Source organism: Heliangelus exortis, chromosome 21 (genome assembly GCF_036169615.1).
Source record: "Heliangelus exortis chromosome 21, bHelExo1.hap1, whole genome shotgun sequence".
Classification (NCBI taxonomy): Eukaryota; Metazoa; Chordata; class Aves; order Apodiformes; family Trochilidae; genus Heliangelus; species Heliangelus exortis.
Window position 1 is genome coordinate 6,826,721 of NC_092442.1, and position 25,628 is coordinate 6,852,348.

The following is a 25,628-nucleotide window of genomic DNA, read 5'->3' on the forward strand; positions in this document are numbered from 1 at the left end:
TCAGTTTTCAATTTTCCAATTATTTTTCTCATTTTCAGCTTTAATTAGTAAGTTTCCTCTTAGTAATAATGTGCAATGAAATTTTCAAAAGCAAAGATCTTAGATCAGAGCTCTTGGTGCAGTATATTCCTTCATCCCACTGTTACCAGGAGGATCTTCCAGGGCTGCTGGATGGGAAATGTTTTTTCTTCCTTTTTGAACGTCTTTTGAACGAGACCAAAATAAAAATCTTCTGTAACACGGTTTCTCTTTATTCTCACATTAATATTTGCTGATAAGGAGGAAGAAAACTACAGAGAGGAATCAGATCCTCGAACAAGGGCATCAGAACCCCAGTCTCCTCCCCAAGTATCTCGCCACAAGTCTCATTATCGCAACCGAGAACACTTTGCTACCATACGCACAGCATCGCTGGTAGGTTAAGGTTGTTATTTTGATGAAGTTGTGTAGGGAGGGACACCTTTGAACACAGGGCTATGAAACCACTTAGAGCTGTTAGGATTTCATCAGAATGTGAGCTGTCTTCGCTGGCTAAGATATTATCACTGAAATAGTTTAATGAAAGTTAATAGAAGCTTAAATGCGACATCTGGGCAAACGTAATTTGTGAATATTGGATATTTTCAGAACCAGTATGTTTCACAGTATGCAGGGAACTGTTTGTAATAATGAGCTGGCTTTTATTTTCGTGTGCATATTATTTATGTTTGTGTGTGTATGTATGTATATATGCATGCTCATTACAGTGGGCTAAAAAGAGTTTTGGTACCAGCTTTGTAACAATTGCACAGTTTTTCTGCTGGAGCCCATGTGAGCTTATCTTCTGCAGCAGAATTCAGCTTTTAATCTGCTCTGCTGCCATTAGGATGTGCGCTTTTCTTTACAAAAAAAAAAATCTTATTTCTTTACTGAATAGTTTTCTTTTGTGGTACTGCTGAAAAGCAGATGAACAAGCATTAACTTAGGCCCAGTGTGGTTACCTTCCTAGGTGACAAGGCAAATGCAGGAACATGAACAAGACTCTGAGCTGCGAGAGCAGATGTCTGGCTACAAACGCATGAGACGGCAACACCAGAAGCAACTGATGGCGTTAGAGAATAAACTGAAGGCAGAGATGGACGAGCATCGCCTCAGGTTGGACAAAGACCTTGAGACACAGCGTAACAATTTTGCAGCAGAAATGGAAAAGCTAATTAAGAAGCACCAAGCAGCCATGGAAAAAGAGGTAGGAGATGATGGTCGGTATTTGTGCATTGAATTGTCTGCCTCCCCTCACTGATGAAGAGAGGACATTGTAGTCTCTGGAATGTCTGTTTTCAGGAGCTAAGCAAATTGCTAATTAGAATAAAGCTAATATATCACCTGCTTACACTGAAGGGTTTATGTAACTAGAGGAAAGGTATGTCCTTCATCACAGTGCATTACACTAAATTTTGGTACACTGACCCCAGAAAAAAAAAGTTTACCTTTGTTTTGCCCTGTCTCTGCTGTCAATAACAGACTGCCATCAAGTGTTACGGAGCCTGCAGAGAAATGTGCCAGCCTACCCCTAAATGTTCACTGCCTAGTTGCTGATGGATATATGAGGGTTTTTATGCTTTTAAATAATTGATAACGAAATGGTGCCGCCTGCAGCTACTATTATTGATTCTTTGTTCATCTTGGATCTCTCAGTGGAGGGCTAAGGGTGTATTTCATGGAAAGGTTGACTTTGTTAGGCAAGACTAGGTGAACAATAGGGCTGAGGAGGGAGGCACTGGAAAGGATTCCTGATGGTGTGTTGTTAGGGGGGTGGAATGAGAAGAGGGTGAGGGCAAGCTGCTGAGGCTCATACTTACTCAGTTCTGGTGAGTATCATGGTGACTGTACTGTGAGTTCTGGGTCTTGGAGCCAAAATGGAACATGAGCTTAGGACTTAGACTGATTTGCTACTGGATTTGCTGTAGGCTAAAGTGATGGCCAATGAAGAAAAGAAGTTTCAACAGCATATTCAGGCCCAACAGAAAAAAGAACTGAACAGTTTCCTGGAGTCCCAGAAGAGAGAATATAAACTCCGTAAAGAGCAGCTGAAAGAGGTAATTCACCTGCAATGAGAAATATGACTGTAGCACAGTGGGAGGGCGGTGAACATTTGGAAATAAAAGTGCCCCCGTGCACAACTGATCTTTCACTGGATTGCAACAAGTTCTGTATTTTGTAGCACAGTCCTGTATGTACTGTATTTGCTTCATATCTTTGGCCTTAGAGTAAGGGGGTTTAGTTATAGATTGGCACCTATATGTTCATCTTGTGGAAGTACCAACTTCTCCATTGATTAAAATTTAGAAAGAAACATGCAAATTTGGCAGTCCTAAGGAATGAAAAAAGGGAGTTTAAGAAGTCCTGAGCATTTTTCTCATAACGTTTTGCTACAGAGATTGACCACTGCAGCACTTAATAAAATTTCTTATCACTTAAATGATATTTCTGTAGCAGCAGGAAGAAAACAGAGCAGTAAAGATGGCCTGCAGATTTTTTAAAGGAAAATATCTGTAAAACACTATTTTTTAATGGAGAAAACTTTGTGATAGTTTAATTCTCACTGTACCACAGTGAAAATCATAACCTTTGTGAAATGCCGAGAAATGGTAGAATCAAACTTCCTGATTCTTTTTGTGGAGTGGCTGAAACCTTAAGCACTATAAATAATTTTTCTGAATCTGAAGGGACCATTTAGTGCTCAACCAACAACTTCTGTGACGCAACTTTGGAACTTGCTCCAAAGGGGGGAATATTCCCAAACATAGGCATTTCCCAGGAGAAAAAAAAAAAGGCAAAAGAGCAACAGAGCTAAAAAAGTTCTAACAAAACTGTAGTACCCTGGGCTCTTCTAAGTGTGCAGTAGATCACTGAGCACCAGGAAGCACTGATGAAATACAGAGTTCTGTCTCATCCTTAAGTTGAAATGTGATGAGTCTGGTTGCCTCTCAGGAGGCATTTCAAGAAAGTGGAGTCTTGCCCAACATGCTTCAAGCTATTTATTGAATATAGTGGAAATGTGGAAACCATGGCCTTAAGTTTCGCCTGTGAGCTTCTTTATATTGTTTTTATGCATCCTGGCATCTCAGTGAGTGGCTTTGCCTTGATGAGTTACTTAAAACATATATATGTTTCTCTCATTAAGCAAGGAAAAAAAATTTCTAATGTGCTTTGTGTGGCTGGAGTTTTTTTTTGAACAACAGGATGACAATGCTTCCCTTCTACTTTCACTCCTTTGGGAGCCTGTAAAAACATTTGTCAGGCAGTGTAGCAGGACCTCCAAATGTCTTTTGTTTTCTGTGGTGAGCCATCATTGTTACATTTTGAGCTAATACGTGTGTCTGGCAGCTGTGAACATGAACCAGCATTTTGGCTGGTTAAAATGACCAATGTAAAAGAAAAAGTTGTAGTTGAATTTGCCCCACTGTGAACTTTCTCCTGATGTTCCCCTCGATATGTGATATGAAGCATCCATGCAGGTCCATCCAGTTCAGGGCCAAGGAGCTTAATGTGACTGTTCCACAATTAATTACCTTGCTGTTATCAGGAGCTGAATGAAAACCAGAGCACTCCAAAGAAGGAAAAGCAGGAGTGGCTTTCCAAGCAGAAGGAGAACATCCAGCATTTCCAGGCAGAGGAAGAAGCCAACTTACTGAGGCGTCAGAGGCAGTACTTGGAGCTGGAGTGTCGCCGCTTTAAGAGACGGATGCTCCTTGGCCGCCATAATTTGGAGCAGGACCTGGTTCGGGAGGTAAGAGAACAGGCAGAGATGAGACCTGGAACCACCTGTGTGAAATTTGTCCCTCAGGAGCACCTGCATTCCAGCTCCAGCCTCACTGAGGTGTTGCGTAGCACATCTAAGGTTTTTTATAAGGTTGAGATAATGGTTTGATGTGTTTTGTAACACTGCCTGGTAAACCTTGTGGCATTTAGGGGACCATGGGGGATCAAATGTTAATGCCCTGTTGTGGGAGAATTTTTAGATCCAAAAAGTGAGCAGGCACAACAGTTACAGTCTAGAAGACGCTTACTATGAATCCTGTTGAGCATCTAGAACAGGAGGAAGAAAAATGAAAAGAGGAAGGAAAAATTACGGGTGGAGGTTCTGTCTGCCTCTGATAAGACGTAGAAACTCTGTGCTCTGTCCTCAGATGCCTCGGGAAGAAAGAAATGCCCTTGTGAATAAGGTGGAATGTCACGTTGTGAATGAAAATTCAAGTAAGTGGGGGAAAAAAAAAAAAAGAAAAAAAAAAATCTATCCCTCTGTTCTCCTGTTAGGAGTTAAACAAGAGGCAGACCCAGAAGGACCTGGAGCATGCCATGCTGCTGCGTCAGCATGAGTCCATGCAGGAGCTGGAGTTCCGCCATCTCAGTACCATCCAGAAGATGCGCTGTGAGCTGATCCGACTCCAGCACCAGACTGAGCTCACCAACCAGCTGGAATACAACAAGCGCCGGGAGCGGGAGCTGAGGCGTAAGCACGTCATGGAGGTCCGGCAACAGCCCAAGAGCCTGAAGGTACTACAGGATAGAGGAGCTCTGGGTGTGAGCTGCTGGTGGTGGTGGAAAAGTGGTACACTGCAGCTTGGTTCTTGTTTGCGTTCTATACAGGTCCATGGTATTGTGGAGCTCATTGATCTGCAGAGGTGTTTTGCTGTGTAATTAATACCTTGTATTAAAAGTGTCAATTTTGTTAAGTTGTGGGACTGCCAAGGTGCAACTGCAGCCTGAAAGCACTGTGTGTGTGTGAACCATAGTGGTGTTGATATGGGTTGCAGTGCATTGCAGGCAGGCCGAGCAGCACCGTTCCCCCAGTTTGGTTGAGAAGCTATTGTTCTCAGCAGTGTGCCTTCCTCTTTGTGGTAGTTTAGGATGCATTTAATCTTTGCAGTGTCTCTCTTCCTCTCCCTCCTACACTGTTTTCTGATCCTCTTCTGCCTCCGTATACAAGAGAAAAATCTGGTTTTCTGTGTTGCTTCAAAAACCGAGCAAAAAAACTTCATGTTCCTGTGTGCATCAAAATGAACAGCACTGTTGGTCTTGGCTGGCACCTCTTGTTATTGTTTTTATATTAAAGCTGGTGTGGTAGCAGGTATGGTGGGAAGAGAGAGCTACCAGCCAATTGCAGTGTCCTCAGGAAGCTCCTAGCACTGACCTTTGCTGGGTCAAAGCTGCCATGGATTTCTCTCCCTGCCCTTATAACTGCAGTGGCTGACCAGAACTACAGGGCTTCTTTAATTAAGGCTCTTAGTGTTTTCATTGTAAGCCTTCATTTCATCCAAAGGAGTCCAGTGGTTTATTCTCAAAAGTCTTGAGAAGGGAATATAAGGCCTTTCACAAAGCTGCCTGGTACATTTCCTTTGAGGAGGCAGACTTCTTCTCTCCACCCAGTGTTCAGCCTTGCCAATAACAAAATGAGTGTATGGCATACTGAGCATGGGTTTTCTTTGTTGTTCTAGGTCTTTCGTCTTGGTAATATTTCCCATCTGACTTAGTTTTTGCCACCTGCGAGTTATCTTCTTCCAGAGAAAATAACCAACTTTAAAATAGAACTTGAGAGAAAACAAACAAACAAACAAACAAAAACAAAACCAACAAACCTGTCTTGTCAATATTGGAATAATATTAAATAGTGAAAACTTAGCTTGTGAGAATAAGAAGACCATCTGATTGCTGTTGAGAATCTCCAAGGATATAGTGTATAAATAGCTGATGACTTCACAGGGAAGCTGTGCTGCACTCTGAGCTGAATAAAACTGAAGCAGCTGTATTAGGTTGATCCTTCTGAGATTAGCATGAATGGGCTCTGCCTCCCCAAGGTGATGTGGTGCACACACGAGTGGGCAGCACAGCTGTGCCATGTCGTGCGATTGGGACAGTGGGATCGGTGGTCTCTGGGCTGCCCTCTCACTTCTGCAACCTCTTCAGCCCCTTCCCTCTTCCAGCAAGGAGAGGGCTGGAGTGCTTTGTGGGGAGCGTGGAAAGCTTGCACGTTGCTTTCCTTGGCTGTTCTGCGATTAGTGAAGGATTTCAGGCTTGAGCTGTCAATCCAGCACCTTTGCGTACACACAGTGCTAATAACACAGCCTGGACAGACCTTCCCTTGGTCACACAATCCCCTATTTATTGAGGCTGTTCCCTAGGTTTAATTCCTTCCCTTGCTTCTGACTAATGCAGGCAAGTATTCTTAATTGAATAGATAATTTGACTATTTGTTCTCTTTCTCCAGCAACGTTTTTCCTCAAGGGCACGTGTTTCAGGCTTTCCCTTTGTTACTTTGTCAGGTCCTTTGTCCTGAAAGCAGATTTTTTAACGGTCAGTGTCTGCTGCTATTACAGCACCAGAAGGACCCATAACTAGAATTCACCCTTCAGTGAAAACTGCTCTGTTATTAGTTCAAGTGTTTTAATTGTGATGCAAATACCCTTATGCTGGTATTTCACAATAATAGGTCAAAATGATCTTGTCAGAAGTCTGACTGGAAATCTTACCCCTCCCTTCTGTTTCCTGTTGTTAAAGCCTTTGGGTTGGAAGCCTGTAAACAGTCTGGTGTCCAAGCAGGACTTCACAGAAAGTGAGGGTAAAATAAATTGCTAATGTTGTGCTGTGACCTGAAGGGAATGTGTAACCTGCTCACACTTCCCCTAAGGGCGGGGAGAAACAACCTTAAAGGTTTCCTGGAGAGAGATAACTTCTGTGAATTTAGAAAGGTTAGGAGTAAGGTATTCCTCTCTGTGCTACATTTTTTGGTTTGAATGAACCCCATCTTTGTGTTTTCTGCATCAGGTTAGGCGAGTGGAACTGTTGGTTTAAACAGCATATTGTGCTGATGTCTGAACTGGGCTGGATGTGTTGTCTGACCCCACTGTACCTTTTGAGGTAGCTACAAGTGCTCTGCTTATTACCTACTCTGAGCCTGGAGCTGGTGCCAGGAGCAGGCAGTGGAGGAGCTGATGGGAGACACATATAAAGATCTACCCTGCTGATTCAGATCCCAGGGCTCTTGTAACTTATTCAAGGGACAAGAATCTGTTCCTATGCTCTGTTCCTGCCCCCAGTACTTCAGCTTTTGACATGATGGTGCATACTGACTGCCCTGATGTGGGGGTTGAAGGGTTTTTCTTTATTTATATTCTTATCTGTTTCGTCACTTCTGGGTTTTGCTTAGTTAGAAGTATCCCTGCCAGCCCTCCTGTGGAATGATCCAGGGAACTCTAGAATGCCCTCCTTTTCAGAGCCTTAAAAGAATTAGTAGATGTAAACCCTTGCAAGCTGCTCTGGAAGCAGGTAAAGCAGGTGAAAGAAAAAAGAAAATTCATTTCCTCAAGGTCATACAGCAAAACTGAATCCAGATACCTTTTCCAGGATTGATGTCTCCCAGCCTTGTGTGCAATCACAAAGTTATGTCTCTGAACTATGCAGAGGTGCTGGCAAGCATAGAAGGAAAAATAAGTATCCACTGGGACTGGGGAATTGTTTACTAGGCTAGCACAATGCTAATGTTCCTTGTGGTGTACGTCTTCAAGCATCTAATCTTTCCCAGCCATTCTTAAGGAAAAACAGGCTCTTAATATCAAGGGCAAGAATACATCTTATCTTCATCAAACCCTCAGTGGAAAAAGTGTTGCTCTTTTTCCCGGTCCCTTCCCATGCACCATATCTGCTTTCTTTCATAACATTAAGTTTTGTTCATGTGTATGTGCCATACAGCCACAGTCCTGTGTAAGTATGGCTTTTGGTGCTAATAAATATTAGTCCTGTCCCTCAAGAACTTTTCTTGAAAAGCAACACCCAGCACTGGATCCAGTCCAGTGACAAATGCAAGGCTCTTTGTGAAGGGACAGCTGTATTTAGGCTGGAGCTTTGTTATAAAAGTGTCTGTATTGTAATTGTTTCGCACAGTAGCAGTGTCAAAGCAGCTGCAGCAACAGTCATTGCCTCTTTTGTATTTTGCTTCCCTCCTTGCACTGTAAATGTTAATATACATTTGTGGATTCTTGAACTCATATCCTTAATGTAATCCTAAATATCCATTTGAATGGATATTTCTCCCATTTGAAACATGCTGTTTTTTTCTTTGTTTTGTGTCCCCTCCATCTTTCCAGTCAAAAGAACTACAGATAAAGAAGCAGTTTCAGGATACATGCAAGATCCAAACCAGACAGTACAAAGCACTGAGAAACCATCTGCTGGAGACCACGCCAAAGAGTGAACATAAAGCTGTCCTCAAACGGCTCAAGGAGGAGCAGACCCGGAAGCTGGCTATCCTGGCTGAGCAGTATGATCACAGCATTAATGAAATGCTCTCTACACAAGCTGTGAGTCGCCTCCGAGGGACCCAGGGTTCCTCAGCCAAATAGGGATGTTTGCATTTTAACCAATCTGTATCCTGACAGCAGGCTAGCTGCTTCCTTCCTACATGTGCTTTACCCAGCACAGTCATTCCTCTGTAGTTAAAAAGCAACATTCAAATGCAGGGGAAAGAGATGTTACTCTCTGTAGGCAGGTTGAAGTTGAAGCTGCTGTTGCAGAGATGCAAAGTCTTGCATCTCTGTGGCCAGAGGACTGCTTTTGCATGAAGTCTGACAACATAAATGTCCCTGTCAGAGCATCATTAAATAATATGCAGCTTGCTGTCTCTAGTCGTTTAGGTTTTGATTTGTCAATTACACCACTCAAAGCATGTCCCACTGATGGAAGATGCTCATTGAGTCACGAAGGAGTTCAGAATTTTGACTGTAAATCTGAAATAATGTTAAAAGTGTTGTGAAAGTTCTGTGACTCCTTGTAAAAGATTGCTTATCTAAGGGATGACCATATGAGCAATGCTTTGAGTCTGGGCTACAACAATGTGCAGTTTTCTTTGCCCTTCTTACTTATTGTGTCCTGCTCACATCACTCTGTACAAATTTGATGCTGTGAGGCAGGGCAGCTGGCTTAATTTATGTATGGGAAGGTTAAAAGTTCAGTATCATGTTGCTTTTAGGCTTCTGTCATATTCTTTCACCTGAAGTCCTGCATTGACAGGAATATGGACTTAAGTCTCTGGTGTACAGGTAATGGGTTAATACAGTTGAACAGAGCAAGAGATCTTCTCTTTGCCTCTAGCAATAGGCAAGCTATGGATGTTGGCACTTCCAGCAGTCTGGTCCCTTCAGTATGGATCGTGGTTCCTGAGGTGCCACTGCTCATCAGCATCACTTGCATCAGCGCTGTGGGCTCACTGTCACCAGTCTTTGTCACCATAGGTCCTCTGTTCAGTGAAGCAAAGTACAATAGAGACCGATTGTATTGCTAAGAAAACAAAGTTCCATCCCATTCTCCCCCTCCTCCCTGCAGTCCTCCCCCGGAGTGTCATGAGTGGTTACCCCATAGTGAAACGTCTCTATTGTCTGTCTTTCCCAGCTGCGTTTGGATGAGGCGCAGGAAGCAGAGTGCCAGGTTTTGAAGATGCAGCTGCAGCAAGAATTGGAGCTGCTGAATGCATATCAGAGTAAAATCAAGATGCAGGCAGAAGCCCAGCATGATCGGGAGCTGCGTGATCTTGAACAGAGGGTGTCCCTCCGTCGGGCCCTCCTTGAGCAGAAGGTAAAATGGGCAGGCAAGCGGCATTAGCGCTGTGTTTCAGATCTGAAGTTACTCTGTACTTACTAATAGAGAGAGAAATTGCTTTTACCTTGCAGTGTATAGTAACACAGGGCACTTGGGTATTTGCCTGTCTGGGATAATAGCTCAGTGACACATAGGCTAAACTTTCTGCCAGCTCAGCCATCCTGTGTGAGCAGCTTCTGGCTGGGATAGAGCTGCTTGAAGCGTGCCAAAGGGAGCAGTGCTTCTCTAGGCAGAAGGGAAAGTGAACTGTTCTTTCTTTCTGTCTCTGAGCTGCAGATTAGCTTCCTTGGCCCGTTAGAGGACAGACAATAACAACCTAAAGCTAAGGGATTTTTTGGAGATTGTATGGCATCAGCGGTAGGTATCTTTGGGGAAGGAGAGGGTTAAAATATACTTGAGCCCCTGTGTTTTGTGGTAATATTATGTTACTGTAGCTCTGCTCCATTTGTCAGTCTGTGGAGAGCAATCTGCAGCTTCCCTATGAACTGCATTTGCTATGGAAATGGTGCTGTTTGCAGCATCTCCCTAAACTAGCAGGAGTATGGGTGACCTGCTGCTCCCTATTTTTCAACTTGTAATTAGCTGTGTGTATCATGGTGCTCCTTGTTGAAGTATGCATCTCTACTCTGTGCCAGCCATGTGGTGCACCAAGAAAGGTGGGTGAGTGGCACCAGGGAAGGGGAGTGGTAATGCACCAGCCAGCAAGAGGAAACGCACAGCCTTCCTCCTGCAGAAGTTTTTTTTCCTTTTGATTTGCCTTGTGGGTGCCAGCCATCACAATTCACACAACAGTTCCCAACTTTGCTGATCGGCAATTAATAAATTAGGGCAGTTACTCTGTGGCCTAGAGGTTCTTCACACTGTACTTCTCCCATAGGCTAGCAGATGGATGCTGGGCTGATAGAAGGAATAAAATTGCTCCACCTCACGGTCAGCCGAGGAAGCATCTCTGAGCAGACAGCACAGTCCTAAAAGTAGAGCTGAATCTCTGGAACTAACTGGATTTGTGAAAACAGAATTCCCTTGAGGCATTTCAGTGTAATAGCTGTCTTTAGACCCCATCGCTAGTTGTTTTTCTCTCATCCAGAAGAGGACACCTCCCGTCACAGCCCAGTGTTTTGGTAGATATTTGTGTCGGGTGTGCGTTGCCCTCTGGTGGCACCATCTGCCGAGAGCTCTGGGAGGAAGAATGTTGCAGCGAGCTTGCTGCTGGTCACGGCTCCTTGTCTGTGAGAGCAACCTACGGTGCATTGCACGGGGTGTTATGACAAATGCTGAAGTGGGGCCAGTGATTTAAGGAAACACACATCACCCAATAATAATGATGTAAAAATCTTCCAGTGTGAACCAGGATTGAAATCTCTGTGTACAGAAAGCCCCTACAAAGCTTTTGGCATCAGTAACGGTGATGATAAGTTAGTAATGTTATTAAGACCTATCATAATTTTTCTGTATCTGCTTGTGTGCCAGGTGCATCCCTATGTGGCTGCTGCATTAAAATAGCAAAAGATGGCGTGGTCCTTCAGTTTGCATAGGTGGGAGCCCTTATTTAGCAATACATATGATGCTGAGAAACAGTCACCCAGCAGCAGCCTGAGGGTAAACACAAGGGTGCAAAGGTAGATAGATGCATCCTCCTTTTGTAAGGATGTTTTTGGGGACAGGAGTGTAGCTCTGTTTTGGTGAGACTTGAGTTGCTGTGAGTCTCACAGTAATGTCACCTGGTATTTGCATGCCTGTGCTAACTGAAGCTGGCAGCCAGGGAAAGGGCAGGTATGTGTGCAAGATTAATGTCTGAATTTATATGCACAAATATATACATAGCCTGTGGCAAAGTCAGTCCCTGGTGTTCAGTAATAAGCCAGATTCCAGAAGTTAGTGTGTGCCTAGGACTCTGCTTCCTTCCTAGCTCAGTGCTCTTGATTCTTTGATGGTGCCCATCACCATAGTAACTCACCAGAGCATGTGTGTTTGACTTGGGCTAAGGAGGGAGCTTCCAGCCCCACCAATGCTCAGCCTTTGCTTGCACCATCTGAGGCTCTGCACAAGCTATACCCTGCTGCTTTGTTGTTTGTGTTGCACCATTAATGAGCATGTCCCAAGAGTGTCTTTAAAAGACTTCACATTCACACATTTCCTTCCCACACTTCATCTTCAAAGTCCTGCATCCTGAGGTCATTCTTAAGTGATGCCATTTTGATGCAGTGTGTTTCTGTGCCTTTCTGTGAAGTTCAGTTGCACCCAGCTGTCTGTATCACCCTGCCATGAAGACTGAAAACTGAGCAGCTGGACAGGCTGAAGACATTGAAAAAGGAAGATCCTGCTTTTGATAGCAGGACTGGAAAAAATTAGTAGAGCATTTTAAAGACCTAATGTTAGAGAAGGCACCTTCTTCCTCTTCTGCTTTTTCCAAGCCAGCTGCCCTCTGCCCAGCTTTAGCAAGAGTGAGCAAGGCTGCAGTATGGAGAGAGTCAGTGTCACCCTGTTCCAAGAGACAGGCAAGTGGGTAAAGCAGTTTCTGAAAGCCCCAAATGGCTCAGGAGATGAGTCATGCTAGAGCAGATTGTTTCCTAAATTCCAGATGAAATCACTTTGCATATTCCCTGAGTGAAGCAAGAGAGTGCTTTCAAGTACAGTGCTCTGCCCAGCACCTTCAGCACAGACCCAGATAACACCTCTTGGCCACATTGCTGCTGACAGCAGGGGAGATGCCAGCGAGCTATGCTGAAAGTCTTGGCTGCTGCTTTTTTATACATTTGGCCTTTTTCACCGAGGCCAAAAGTAGGTTTTTTTCAGTGCTGGCAAGAAGATAATAGAATAATTCTTTGGTTCTCTACCTGGCTGTAAAGATTTCAATAAGGAAGGCTTTCTTCCCTGTCTGGTATGTGTCAGGAGGTTGTAGCCCTGTGCTTTCCATACTTAGAGAGCTGATCCCCATACCCCTATCAAAGTACTGTTGGAAACCAATTTGGAACAGGGTTGCAGGCAAGAAATTGGAGTTGCTGCCTTGCATATCATCTAGCTAATAATCTCCCACACAATTCAAACATCACTGCCTACTTTCTTCAGCTACACACACTGGAGAAAATATCAGGGGTAGTGAAACGTAAGGAACCAGTTTAGGAAAGAGGTAGATAAGAGGTGATAAACATGAGCTAAGAAAATCTGGAGAGGAAACTAACTGTATGTGGGCTCATACATTGGAATCCTGGTGAAAATAGCAGTCATCATCATCAGATTCAGCTACAAACAGTGAAGGTCACATTAAGCTGTGTTGGCAGGTATGTGACAGTGCTTGGCATTATCTGAAGGTGCTTCCCCTGTAGGCTTGTATGGAAGCTGTAGACTTTGCTGCATCTTAAAAGATTAATGTGTGTCAAGCTGTTGGTATCATTGAGACTTCGGATTCATGCCCCTAAAATCTCTGTATTCACCAGGGAGTAGCAACCAAGACCCTCCAAGTGGTATTCACCAGTCTTTGCCATATGCAGGTCTGTGGGACTTACCTTTTTGCATTCAGAACAGATTGTGTGTCAGTGGACATCTGATCTAGATCCAGTCTCATGTGGAAACATGGGGAGAAGGTTCCTTGCTAGCTTGCTGTTACAAGTCCTTGAGAGACTCGAGGGCCATGCCTGTAAAGGAGTCCTGCCACTACAGACTCTTTCTTCTGTTTTTTTCCTTCCTAGATTGAGGAGGAGATGCTGGCATTGCAGAATGAGCGTACCGAACGGATACGAAGCCTGCTGGAGCGCCAAGCTCGCGAGATCGAAGCCTTTGACTCAGAAAGCATGAGGCTAGGTTTTAGTAATATGGTTCTTTCTAATCTCTCCCCCGAGGCGTTCAGCCACAGCTACCCGGGAGCTTCTGGCTGGTCCCACAATCCTACTGGGGGTGCAGGACCTCACTGGGGTCATCCCATGGGTGGCCCACCACAAGCTTGGGGCCATCCAATGCAAGGTGGACCCCAGCCATGGGGTCACCCCTCGGGGCCCATGCAGGGGGTACCTCGAAGTAGTGCTATAGGGGTCCGCAACAGCCCCCAGGCTCTGAGGCGGACAGCTTCTGGGGGACGGACGGAACAGGGCATGAGCAGGAGCACAAGTGTTACTTCACAAATATCCAATGGTTCACACATGTCTTATACATAACTTAAACAATAACTGAGGGTGGCAATTCCACTGGAGCTGTCTGCCAGAAACTGCCTACAGACACCAGCCCAGCAGCCTCCTCAGTGCGGTGCTGACGTGTGGAAGCTGGGTGCACATGGAATATTGTATTCATTTTGTAAAGCATTACGTTTTGTGTTTACTAACTGGGATGTCATAGTATTTGGCTGCAGGGTTTTTGGGGGGTGGTTTTTTGTTTTGGTTTGGTTTGGTTTTTTTGTTGTCGTTGGTTTGGTTTGTTTTTACTTTTTGGAGGGGTCTTGGGAGGGCGTCTGAGAAATATATGCAATTAGTCAGAAGAGTTGACTGGTGGTCATCATACTGACAGGACAGAAGGGCCTCAGACTGTGCCCTGGTTATACACCATTCTATAGGAAATCTGAGGTAGAATGGAGACCTCCTCCCATGTCCGCAAATTTCGAACTGCCACCCTGCAGAAACAAGGCAAGCTGCCTTTAAACCAACATCCAGAGGAGGAACAGCTGGATCTTCTGTTCCATTTTTCTTTGTCATTAAATTGGGTGCATTTCTAGATTATTGCCTCCACCAGGAGGCGTTTTCAAAGACTTGTAGGTGAGGAAGAAGGGGGAGAAGAAAGGCCAAGAGACATCAGGGCTCAGCAGGGCCCTTCTACCCAAGTGCCCGCTCCGTGTCATGTAAGAAGTTCTCTCAGAAGGCACTGGTCAGTTTCCCGAGAAGTGTGTAGGTAGATCTGTCTGGTGGGAGCAGGCTAGAAATGTTCAAAATTGTATTCCAGCTTTAGCGCTCTCTGACTGTGCTGCTGGTAGCTCAGAGGAGGTTGGGCAGAGGAGCGTAAGTAATGCACTTGTACAGCTAATACTGTGACATCTCATTTTAGCTAAGCATCAGAATAATTCTTGGAGCCCAGTGTAGTCCTTTTTGCTCCATTCAGAAATGTTTAGACTTTCAGCCAATCAGTCTCAAATGCCAGAGGTATTTTGAAGGATGCCATAGTCACAAAATGCCATTGATCAGGTTTTTCATTATTACACTACATCCACCAATTTATTACCTTTTTGGCTTGTTGCAATTTCCTGTTTACATGTAGTGTGTAGCCAACTGTTTAAATGTTTAGTTGCCACAGTGTACCAGGAGGAGCTGAGCCAATGACTCTTTCCCAGCTGATGACTAACCCACATCACCACGGTAGATCTTGCTGCATGTGAGGCTCCTTTTTATTATTTTTTTTGTTGCTGCAATACTCCACAACTTTTACAGCCCCTTGAGATGCTGTGATATATTGGCAGCGTATCACACCATGTGAGAAGGCACTACTTCCAGGAGGCTCATTGGAGCTGCTGTACTACTGAAAGGAAGCAAAGGAGGTTGTGAAATCCTTACGGTGATCAAGGGGACAGGGAGTCTCGTTAACCAAATGACTTTGTGGCATCGGGTCATCCCTTAGTGCTGGAAACTGAAGATGCCCCCATGCTCTTGTGCCAGGGTGGTCCAGGTCAGCCAATGCTAGAGGGAGAGGGAAGATCAGGTAGATGAAGTTTGGCTTGAGGCAAAGAGTTCCGTCTTGGGGACTGACCAGCCAGGGTTCTTTGTAAATGTTTTTCCTTGCACACTAATCATCTTGAAGAAAACACTAGCTGCTAACTCTAGGATTTGCCTTTAATATGTTTATAGGGCTTAAAAGCAAGGTTTTCCGAATGTGTTTGTCCATGTGACATATTTATGTGGTAAATATTCTAGTGTCTCACTGCTGTTCAGTACTCTCAGCAGGGCGGCGTTCTTTCCTTAGCTGAACCAACACCCACTCCCAACCCGTAACTCTCTGCTGGTGTCCAGTGAATCCAACTGGGATTTCTAGCATCTTGACATAGCATATCACTAATCATAGATGGAAGCTCTACCAAAATCCATTTGAGCAGCCTGTAGTAAGGAGCTTTGTAGTACTAACAGGTGAGAGAAGTCTGGGATGAGATGGTGGTCCCACAGAGGTGACTCTGGTTTCCCCCTGGGTCAAGTGGTGACCATGAATTATCCTGTCCTTTCCTCTGCTATGTTTTTATGTGGAATTGGATGTTTTGGGGACATTCTTTTGTGTTGCATTGTTGTTGAAATGCAGCGAAAACTGATTTAGGAAAGGTACCTGTATTTTCTTGAGGTTAGAAAGACCAAAATGAAATGAAAGGCCAAAATTGGATTGGGATTTACCATGTGAGTGTGGAAGGTGTGCCCAGAGCATGGTGCTAACACAGCATTGTAACATTCAGCTCCTCTGTCATAACAGCAGCAGCAACAGCAGGGACAGGCTATACCTGCAAGTTCAGTGGGCTCATTATTTTGCTTCTGTTATTGTTTGAATTTGGTTAAAGTCTCTGGCTTAAATTGAGCTATTTCAACAGAATTCTTTCAACTCATCTTTGTGTAATGTCAAGCATGACTGAATGCTGAATCCAAATGATGGCTATCCCATATTGGCTTTTTTTTTTTTTTTTTTTTTGTATTAAAAAAGAATTGTGTAGTAACCATTTTTACATGTATATCATGTGCAGACCTGGACTATTCCAACAAGTTAATATTTTAATTAAAATAGTTTGCAAAAACTGATTCAGATGAACTGGTCTAAATGTGTGTGTCCCTTGTGTGTATGTGGGGGAAGAAAAGCTGTCCCAAACAAGCCTGATCTTGAGAGAAAGCACCCTATCACTCAGCCAGAGGGACACGGGGTCAGGCTGTGCCTTGGAGGTATTTGAGGAGACCCTTGCTGTTGAAAATTAATGTATCTCTGGTATATTTTTGAGATACATGAACTGCACGCTAGAGAGACGCAAACACTCTCTGAATCAGTTTGCAAACTGTATTTTTAAAAGTAAGACTAAATATTCCATCTTGTACTGTTAGCAGTCAGGCCCTAAGTTTGGTTTTAAAAATACTGTAATTTGTAAATTGTGGAAACTACGCCAGTACCTCAGCAAAGATGTTTTCTTACATCCTTTATGTTTGTATTTAACACTGGGGAAACTCTTCTGTGTGGGACTACTTTGCAAACTATATTGCAGTATTTTCAAATCACCACCCTGACCTCTGAATTCTCTTTATTCTGTGGTTATTTGTCTTGTCCCTTTGCAAAGACAAATTTCTGATGTAGTTTAGCTGAGAGACAAAAACAAAAAAAAAAGAGGAGCCAGCATTTTCACCTCTTTTCTGATTTGAATTTCTTTTAATTTTATTTAATTAAAATAAAGTGAAAAGTCAGTGAAAGGGACCACATTTTTCTTGTTCTCCATGGTCCCAGGGAGTCAGCAGCTACCTTTCCCTTCCATGTTGAGCGTCACATGCTTTCTTCCTCAGATGCAGCACTGAAATGGAGGCCACAGCTCTGTTTCACCTGCATCTGCTCCTCTGAGCTTCAAAGGGGTTGAAGAATTAAATGTGGTACGGTATCAAGCTTTTCCACAGAAAATTCCCTGCAGCCATCATTCCTTTCCTGGCTCAGGGCCAGACTGACATCACTCTCTGTCCCACCCAGCCCTCCCACTCCTGAAGAAAGGTGCATTGCACGTTGGCTGTAACCTGCATGGGTGCACCCTGGTCCATCCTGGGATGATGCTGTTTATTTTAAACCCCCCTCCCCAGGGAAAAGGGCCCCTTGCACTCCAGGCTCCCCTGCCCCTCCACCCTGCTTACGTGCCATTTCTTGAGAGGCAATAAATTGTATTGTACCACTGTCTACCATTACTCTGTTGAATACGCACATCTCTCTGGATATATATATATGGTCTCTCATTTGTATATATTTATATATTCTGTATGTACGTGTGTGTGGGCATACGTACACACACACCATGCTGTGCATTTCTGCCAGGGCACTTCAGTTCTGCTGTTCTTGAGCACTCCTGCTCATGAGCAAAAGCAACCCCTGCAGCAGGGCGAGGGCACGTACATCTCCACGAGCTGTGCCAGAGCTGAACGCAGCCAAAAAGCCCTCACTTAAATACTGCTCTGCTTAATTGTAGCTTGCTTTATCTGGGGCATGGGAGGGTAGGTTGGCTGCTAGGGGTGTGCTGGAAAGGGAGAGAAGAGAGTTCCCAGAGCGTACCAGAAAGTCAGAAGAGGGCAGAGAAGAAAACAAAGATGCTCTAGCGATAGGAAAGCAGTTGAGGCAATGTAGGGATCTGCTGGGGAGGCGGTGAGTGGGCCGGTGAAGTGCTCAGCAGGCTGAGCTCAGAGTCCCCAGCTGCGTCTCGCCATGAGAGATGAAAAGCCCAGCATGGTCTTGGCACACTGTGCCAGCACTGACTTTTGGCGGTCCCGAGGTCAAGGCACCACTAACTCTCAACACTGTCTACCTGTGCATGTGTCTGGTAACTGGAGCAGGTTATGTGGAGGATCAAAAGGGAAGCTAAGTTGGAAGGTTTAAAAGATGAGCATGTGTGTGTGTAGAGCACACGTGTATGCACATTGACACACACAGCCACTTTTGGTCCATCCTGTGTTCTGCTTTGGTGTGTTTGATTTGTTCCTGGAGTCCAGTGAGCAGAGGACAGCCTTGTTCTTCTGGGTAGCTTGCTCTGTACTTATAGTAAATCTTACCTTGGTCTTTCTTGTAGCAGAGAGATGAGTGCCATGCTGGACATCATGAGCTCCTCAAGCTGTGAAGACCCTTCTAACCTTCTCCTTTGTTCTCTGCAGACCCCATCTTGGTGAGACACTGGGTAGTTTGGGGGATAAATGGTTCTTGTGTGACAAGTCACAAGCATTCATCTAGCTGTGATATTTAACCCCGGGGAAGCCCAGCAAGCTCAGCAGCAAGCCAACTATGGGCTCTCTTCTTTGTGCTATCAGAGAATTCGGAAGCAATTTTCCCTCCTATCCATTTTAGAAAGTTTCTTGTTGAGCTTTTTAGGTGAGGTTTGAGATTGGTTAGAAAATCCTTACCCTTTCACAACAAGTAGTTTGTCTTGAGCTGTGCCCCTGCTTGTGGGACTTCCCCACCCCAATGCTGGCCATCAGCAAGCCCAGAGCCCCGTGCCAAGGATGGAGGAGTGGTGGGTGCCCAGACTGGGACACCAGGCTGTATCCCTCTGCTGTGTTTGTTTCAGTTTGCACTTTTACGAGTCAATTGAGCCAGAGTCTGTTGAGAAATACATGTGAGGGTTGTGGGTAGCTGTTTACGGCCAGAAAAACAAACAAAAAAAAAACCTGATATATCCAGTGGTCATAGTAAACATCACCCCACCAGGGAACGGTGAGAGCAGATAACCCTGGTTTCTGTTGCACAATGAGGTTCAGCCATCTGGGTCTGTGACGCTGCTGCATCCCTGCCCTGCCCCTCAGCCCAGGCTTTGCTAGGGAAGGCCTTTGTCAGCTAGAGAGGGACTCAGTGAGTCAGATTTGCCAGCAAACAAGCACCTTAGCCACTGAGCTGTGGGTCTCAATACTTGCACTTCACCCAGAGGGTCCTCTGGTGTGGGGGTAGGAAGGCAGTTTGGTACATGATCTTTGGCTTTGCACCAATCTGGCATCCTCACAACATCCTAAAGCCATGTCCTAGCAAACAAAAGAACCCCAATATCGGTTCCCTTTCTCCTTGCTTTCTCTGAGTGCACACACTGAGTCCAGGAACCAGGAGGGGTGAGTGTTGCCCCCACAGATGTGAACAAAGCCCGGGGGAGGGAGATCTTATCCACCACCTCGCCCCCCTGGTCCCCTGTCCCGCTCCCCGCCCTTGAGTACGGGTACCTCAGAACATGCACAGTTTGAATTTTCACTGACAATTATTTTAATTATTGTGAGTGAAAAGAATTGTAATTATCTGTAAATATGTAGTTAACAAATTGACCTAGTTTCTGTATTTTTTAAGTTTTTTTGTACTAAAATTTATAGATACAGTATGTGCCAGCTAGCAAAAAGCTACTGTAATTGCCAGTCGTAGTTTCAGCATGCATCTAATCCCCGGGAGTTGTCACAGTGATGCTGTAAGGATTTGTTGCTTAAATACTGCAAACTGGGAGGCACAGCAGGGTGGGGGACTGGGGCAGCCCACAGCCCCTCGCTCACCTGTGGGTTTCAGCTTCTTCCAGCCTCCAGCCTGGTTTGCCTTGCTGGCTGTGGGTGATCTCCTTCCCCTGGGCAGCAAGGGATGGAGTGGTGGCATCAAGCTTTCTCTGGGGCTAAACTCAATGGGAACCCAGTTGAGGTTCTTGGCTGCAGTTTAATACTGGCTTACGACTATATTTTTCAACCTCTCTGGAAATGATCTGTTTTCCCTCTTTCTGACTGCTTTTGTCTTAAACAGGAGATTGTCTAAACCTACTGGAAGGGGGGGAAAAGCAATTACTTTCATGTAAGATTGTTGCCTGCTTTTAGTGCCAGGATCATGCATTTCTATGGCAACTCTGAGCTCAGCAGAGTTCAAAAATCAGCACAGGGTTGTTGAGGAGCTGAAGGACGTCGCTGCTTCAGAGCCCGACTGCAGCCGGCGGCAACCACAGAGGGCAAGTTTGTGGCTTGCAGGGGTCTTTGCTTAGACCTGCTGCTAAGTGAGCGGTGGGCTACCCCCCATGCTTCCTAGGAATGAAGTGAGGTCTGTGCTGCTTGGCTTTTCCACAACAGCTTTGTTGAGCATCCCGGGAAGCTGCAAGCACAGGAGTCGGAGTGCTAGTGAGGCCAAGCTCTCCAGGTCTGGTTGTCTCAGAGGTTGTAGGGGACAGGAGCTTGGGAGGATCTGAGAAGGAGAGGCATAGGTGCACATATGGGTTTGGCTTCTGGCAAGCAAACCACCCCCTTCCTTTCTTCAGCTTTTCTTTCCCCTTACCCCCCACCCCCTGCAGCTCTTCCCCCCCGCTTGCTTGGAACAGGAACATTTTTTACCTGCCTAGAAACAACTACGAGATGGGGGGGCAGCCCTGATGTAAATAATTAAACGTTACAAAGTGAAGTGTGTATAACATAAAAAGGCTACAGCCCTTTGGTGACTTGTAAATGCTTGAGAAGTTTGTGGGAAGAGGTGGAGGGCTGAGGGACCTGCCTGGGGCTCTGCAGCCATCGCTGCCCCCACCAGCACCCTGGGGGTCAGGGGGGCACCCTGTGTGCCCACCCTGTGTACCTGAGCCGTGGGGAACCCCCTTGGTTCAGTGGATGGGAGGGTAGCGTAACGTGTGTAATAAGGATAGGAGAAGCTGTGTGAGGTGTGTATAGTGTATATTTTTAAAAAATAGCTTGCTTGTATTGTGAAGATTTTAAAGACAAACTTGAGAATTCTAGCCTAACTATTAACACAAGTTTAACATCAGTTACCCCACTGGGTTCAGAGCCTCTTGAATGTATATTCCTTTTTGTAACCTAAATGACCTATTCTTCTACCAGTCAGCCAGACATCGTATTTATATTTTTAATTTTATATATTACTTTCCATTTGTTTTCATTATTTCCAGCATGTTTCTGGATTTGGTTTTTGTTTGTTTGGGGGTTTCATTTTGTTTCTTTTTGCACAAGCATTGTGTGAAGTCAAGGAAATATTAACTCAAACCTGGTATTTTCCAACCTGTTCCCACTTCCATTTCCTCTCCTCCACCCCTGTTTTTCTGTTGTTTTTTTTCTTTCTTCCACCAACAGTTTGGGATTTTCTGGGGTGGGAGGAGGGGATGGCTGTTTTCCATTTGCAGCTTCTGTGCAAATGCCAGGTCTTTTGCCAGTCAACTAAAAATGCTTCACTTGCTGGTTGCTTTAAAAAAAAAAAAAAAAAAAAGGAAAAAAAAAGAAAAAAATTTAAAAAAAAAATAAGGAAAAGAAAAATATAACCTTATCAGTCTGATGATGTAGACCATGGTGGGAGGAGGGGAAGTGCACACCTGTAGCCACACAACTTGAGCTTTGGCTGTGACACAAAAGCAAACCTCTCCTGGCCAGCAGCTGCCCACAGGGCATCTGCCCAACCCCACAGAGGTTTTGCTGAGCACCATCCCCGTGAGCAGCTGGGGCCGTGCTGGGGGAGCGATGGGGCCTTGGCCTCACTCTTCCCCCTCAGCACCTGCCTGTTCATGTGCACAGACCCCAGAGAGCTGCCCACTGCTGACAGCAAAGCTGCTGCTGCTTTTCCTCTCCTCCTCTTCCTCTTCTTCCTCCTCTCCCCTTCCCCAAGGAGGTTCAGCTCACCAACAAGAGCTCACCCAGCACCCGGCCCCAGCGTTGTGGCCGATTTGCTCTGGGGCATCATCCAGGGATAGCAAAGCCCCGGCTGCTGCTGCAGGGGAAAGCTCCTGGATTTGTGCCCCAGGGGGTTAGTTAGAAATAAAACACACACATATCTGCTGTTTTACTATGAACACTGGTCTGAGGTTTCCAAGCCCAGCACCACGGTGATGGGCTGTGAAGGATTTAACTAGGGGAATTAAACTCCTTCCTGCTTCCATGTCTGGTAGCACCAGCTGGTATGAGTGAATCTACAGGTGTGCGTTTTCCTTCTTTTAGAAAATGCCACGAGCACTAACTGGTAAGGCTTAATGTACAGTATATTGTCAGTATTCTGGTATTCTTCTGGTCAACATACATTATAGCTCATATATAACCTGTATTAATTGTATAGATTGTGCATTTAAAGCTGTTACCAAGTTGTCAGAAAAATAAGAGAAGAGAAAAAAAAATAAGGTCATATGTAATATTTTGTTTGTAAGTATCCTTTGTATCATAGCAAAGGAAATGTTAAAAAAAAAAAAAAATCAACTGTAATAAAGTAATTTTAGTACACGGAGTGTCTGCCTGCCTTTCTGAGCAACCCCTGGCCCGGTATCTGGGGGAGCTACCGAGTGTAGGACCTCTGCCATGTGAAAAGGGGGGGTTCAACGATAGGACCCCCCACCCTGCGGGGCCAAGCCAGCCCCTTCCTCCGCTCCTCTGCCCGCAGGAACTCGCCCATGGCCCTGAAGTACTCCAGCACAGCTTCATGGCCCCAGCAGCACCTTGGTCCCTGCTGGGGGAACCCACAGTGTCCCCCCCAGGGGGTCAGGAGCAGAAAGAAGTAGGGGCTGGTGCGGAAGAGCTCGAGGGGCAGGCTGGGCACTGGGGGGCCACGGACGGGGTCGTCAGTGCTGCAAAGGCACAGAACGGGCACTGCTGCTTCGTCAGCGTCACGCAGGGGCTCATTGCGCTCCCAGTAGGTCTCCCAGCTGGTAGGGTGGCTCTTGGTCCTGCAGAACAGGGCTTCTTCCAGCTCCCGCAGTGAGCGGCTGCTCAGCAGCACATCCACATCCATCACCTCAGCCAGGGAACCCACGTACCTGCAGGGACGGGGCGGCCACTGTGGTCTGGGGGTCACCATTGTGGTCTGGGGTGCCACCACCATGGGCTGGGGGATAGCACCCGCCCTCAGAGGCAGGTCCTGCACAGGGACAGGAAGAGGTGGCCTTAAACCCCTGCTTCAGACATGCTTTGTAAGTCCTGCTCCAGCCTCTTGCCAGGGATGCTGGGGGGGTCCCCCTTCCCCCCCGCCCCTGCAGCCAGCCCGGGTACCATGGCAACAGGAGGCAGCCAGCATTCTGCTTGTTGCTGTGGCAGCAGCAGCACTTGCAAGGGTTATCGGGAAATGAGGGGGGGGTGAGGTGGGGGGACACGCACCCTGCTGCCCCACCACCACCCAGCCAATGGAAACACCTCCCCCCCCCAGCACCCCATCACTGCAATAAACCCTGGCTGAGAGATCCTGCAGGTCCCAGGGTGTGTGTAGCGTGTCTATAGGATCTTGGTGAGTCCAGGGGAGCCATTAGGGTCTTTATAGGGTCCCTGTAGGGTTTAGGGGCGCTAGTGGGGGTTATTGGGGGTTGTGTCTCTATAGGATGCCTGCAGGTCTGGGATTTCCTGTAGGGTCTGGAGATCCCTATATTATATTCGGGGGTTTTGGGGGGGGGGATTCTCTCCAGGCTGCCTATAAGTCTGGCTGCCTATAGGATCCTTTCTGGTCCAGGAGTGCTTTTGAGGGCTCTCAGCATCCTGGTGGGTCTGGGGGTGCCTATAAGATTGCTGCAGGGATCCCTGCTGCTGTCAGATCCCCTCACTTGCTGAGGCTCATCCTGGCACCACTCTGCCCCAGTGTTTTTGATTTTAAATGCAATCCCCCCCCCCATTCACCCACCAGTGGGGCCCCTTTGTGTGTGTGTGTTGTCCCTCCACCCTTCCCAAGGTCTCAGCCTGGGAGGTGTCCCTGCTCAAGGCCATGGCAGTGGGTGGATTGTCTTCTGTCCCAGCATAGCAATGTTGGGCAACGGGGACCCAGAGGAGGGGTGGCAGCTGCCACAGTCCGTAGCCTGGCTGTGGGTTGATGCCCATACCCTCCCCCCCCCCCCCAAATCCACAGGGCAAACAGCTGGGGGGGGGATGACACAAATAGCAGTACAGGGAAGGGAATTAGGCCCTGCTCAGCCCCCCCTCCCAGCGTCCAGCACCATATGGGGGCTTTTCCTACCTGCCCAGTGATGCTGGTGACACATTTTGTGGCCAGGGGGACCCCAAGATGCTGCCACAGCCCCAGACAGGCCAGGAAGCACGTGGGGGCCAAGCTGGCCCCTCGGCAGCGAGCTCCGCATTGGTGTTCATTAACCAGGACATTTTGCTGTTCTCAGCACCTTGCACCTTCACTGGGGCTCCCAGTGCCGGCAGCAGCAGCACCCCTTGCATCCACCTACCTCCCCGAGCAGGGCTGGCCAAGGGGCTCCCAGGGCACCCCCTCCCCCAAGTTCCCCAAGGGTCCCCCACTGACCTGCTGAGTCCCCTCTTGAGATGCAGGAGCAGCGGCCACTCGTAGAGCCAGGGCATCCCGGCCTCAAACCAGTCCCGGCCACGGAAGATGGGGGAGATGCAGGCGGCAGCAGCCAGGTGGCTGGAGGAGCCGCTCTCCCCCAGGTAGGCGAGGAGCAGCCCCGAGCCCGAGCCCTCGCTGACAGCCAGCAGGGAGGCACCGGGGTGCCGGCAGCGCAGGTAGGTTACAGCTTCCCGCAGGTCCCCAGGGTCCCCAAAGGGCTGGAGTCTGGGGGTGGTGAGGGGGCAGCCGTTGTGACCCCGTCGGTTGAAGATGACAGGGATGAAGCCCTGCTCCAGTGCCCGCAGTCCCAGCTGCAGCAGCCCCCCCGTCACCTTTCCAGCAGCGTTAGGGATAAGCAGTAACACAGAGCTGGGGCCCCCTCCGCTGCTGCAACTCCTGGTCTTCCGTGCCCCCACCAGCCAGTCCAGGGCCACCAGCCCAGTGTCAGGCATCTGCAGGAGCTCCCGGGACACCGAGGGCTCTGGATGGGGCAGCTGCAGGAGCTGCCGTAGCATCTGAAGCTGGGGCCAGCGTGGCCACAGCCAGCGGCCCCCCTGCAGTGCTGCTGACCTCCCCAAGCTCCTCACCAAGTGCTGAGCCAGAGCCGACGGCTTGCAAAGCAGCCGGCAGCACCCTGAGCCGTCCTCGGTGATGAAGGGGATCCCCTCCTCCTCTTCTCTCCTGTCTCCAGGTGCCTCCAGCCTCCCCCCCCAAAAGCACCAAGCCAGGAGGCAGGTGAGCACCACGGCTGCGGCCACCAAACCTTCCAGGGACACCATGAGGACAGCGGGAGCCCCGGCCGGCAGCCCTGGTGCTGGGTGGGTTGGCAGAAAGAGATGGAGGGGCCGTGCTGGGGAAAGCCCGGCCCCGGGGCTGGGCAAGCACTGGGGCCACGCTGGGGCCAGCGGGGATGGCGTCACTGGCCGCCAGCCGGGGACAAGGGGACTGGGTGAAACGGGAGGGACACGCAGCCGAGCCATGACTGGCACTTCGTGGGGGGAGGTGGGTATGAATCCCACTGCAGCCACCTCCCCCTTGCCCCCGAGGGGACAAGACCCGCC

The 25,628-nt window shown here is 47.2% G+C and overlaps 2 protein-coding genes across 4 annotated transcripts in view; one reads left to right on the forward strand and one right to left on the reverse strand.

Moving 5' to 3' along the window:
- Window positions 1-16,271, forward strand: part of TAOK1 (TAO kinase 1) — a 65,366-nt gene extending 49,095 nt beyond the window's left edge. For 2 of the 3 annotated variants that reach the window (XM_071764774.1, XM_071764775.1), the window contains exons 13-20: window positions 280-414; window positions 989-1,225; window positions 1,947-2,075; window positions 3,566-3,769; window positions 4,297-4,536; window positions 8,124-8,336; window positions 9,424-9,606; window positions 13,320-16,271. In XM_071764774.1, coding sequence (XP_071620875.1) covers window positions 280-414; window positions 989-1,225; window positions 1,947-2,075; window positions 3,566-3,769; window positions 4,297-4,536; window positions 8,124-8,336; window positions 9,424-9,606; window positions 13,320-13,781 — 1,803 coding nt within the window. In that variant the 3' untranslated portion in view covers window positions 13,782-16,271. The remainder of the gene's footprint in view (window positions 1-279; window positions 415-988; window positions 1,226-1,946; window positions 2,076-3,565; window positions 3,770-4,296; window positions 4,537-8,123; window positions 8,337-9,423; window positions 9,607-13,319) is intronic. The other variant, XM_071764777.1, reaches the window with a different exon arrangement.
- A 5,229-nt stretch (window positions 16,272-21,500) lies between these two features.
- ABHD15 (abhydrolase domain containing 15) lies at window positions 21,501-25,566 on the reverse strand. The gene is made up of 2 exons (XM_071764785.1): window positions 24,526-25,566; window positions 21,501-23,050 (listed from the first exon to the last, which is right to left on the reverse strand). Exons 1-2 carry the CDS (start codon window positions 25,545-25,547, stop codon window positions 22,573-22,575), a joined length of 1,500 nt encoding a protein of 499 aa, XP_071620886.1. The 5' UTR covers window positions 25,548-25,566; the 3' UTR covers window positions 21,501-22,572.
- Between the last annotated feature and the right edge of the window lie 62 nt (window positions 25,567-25,628).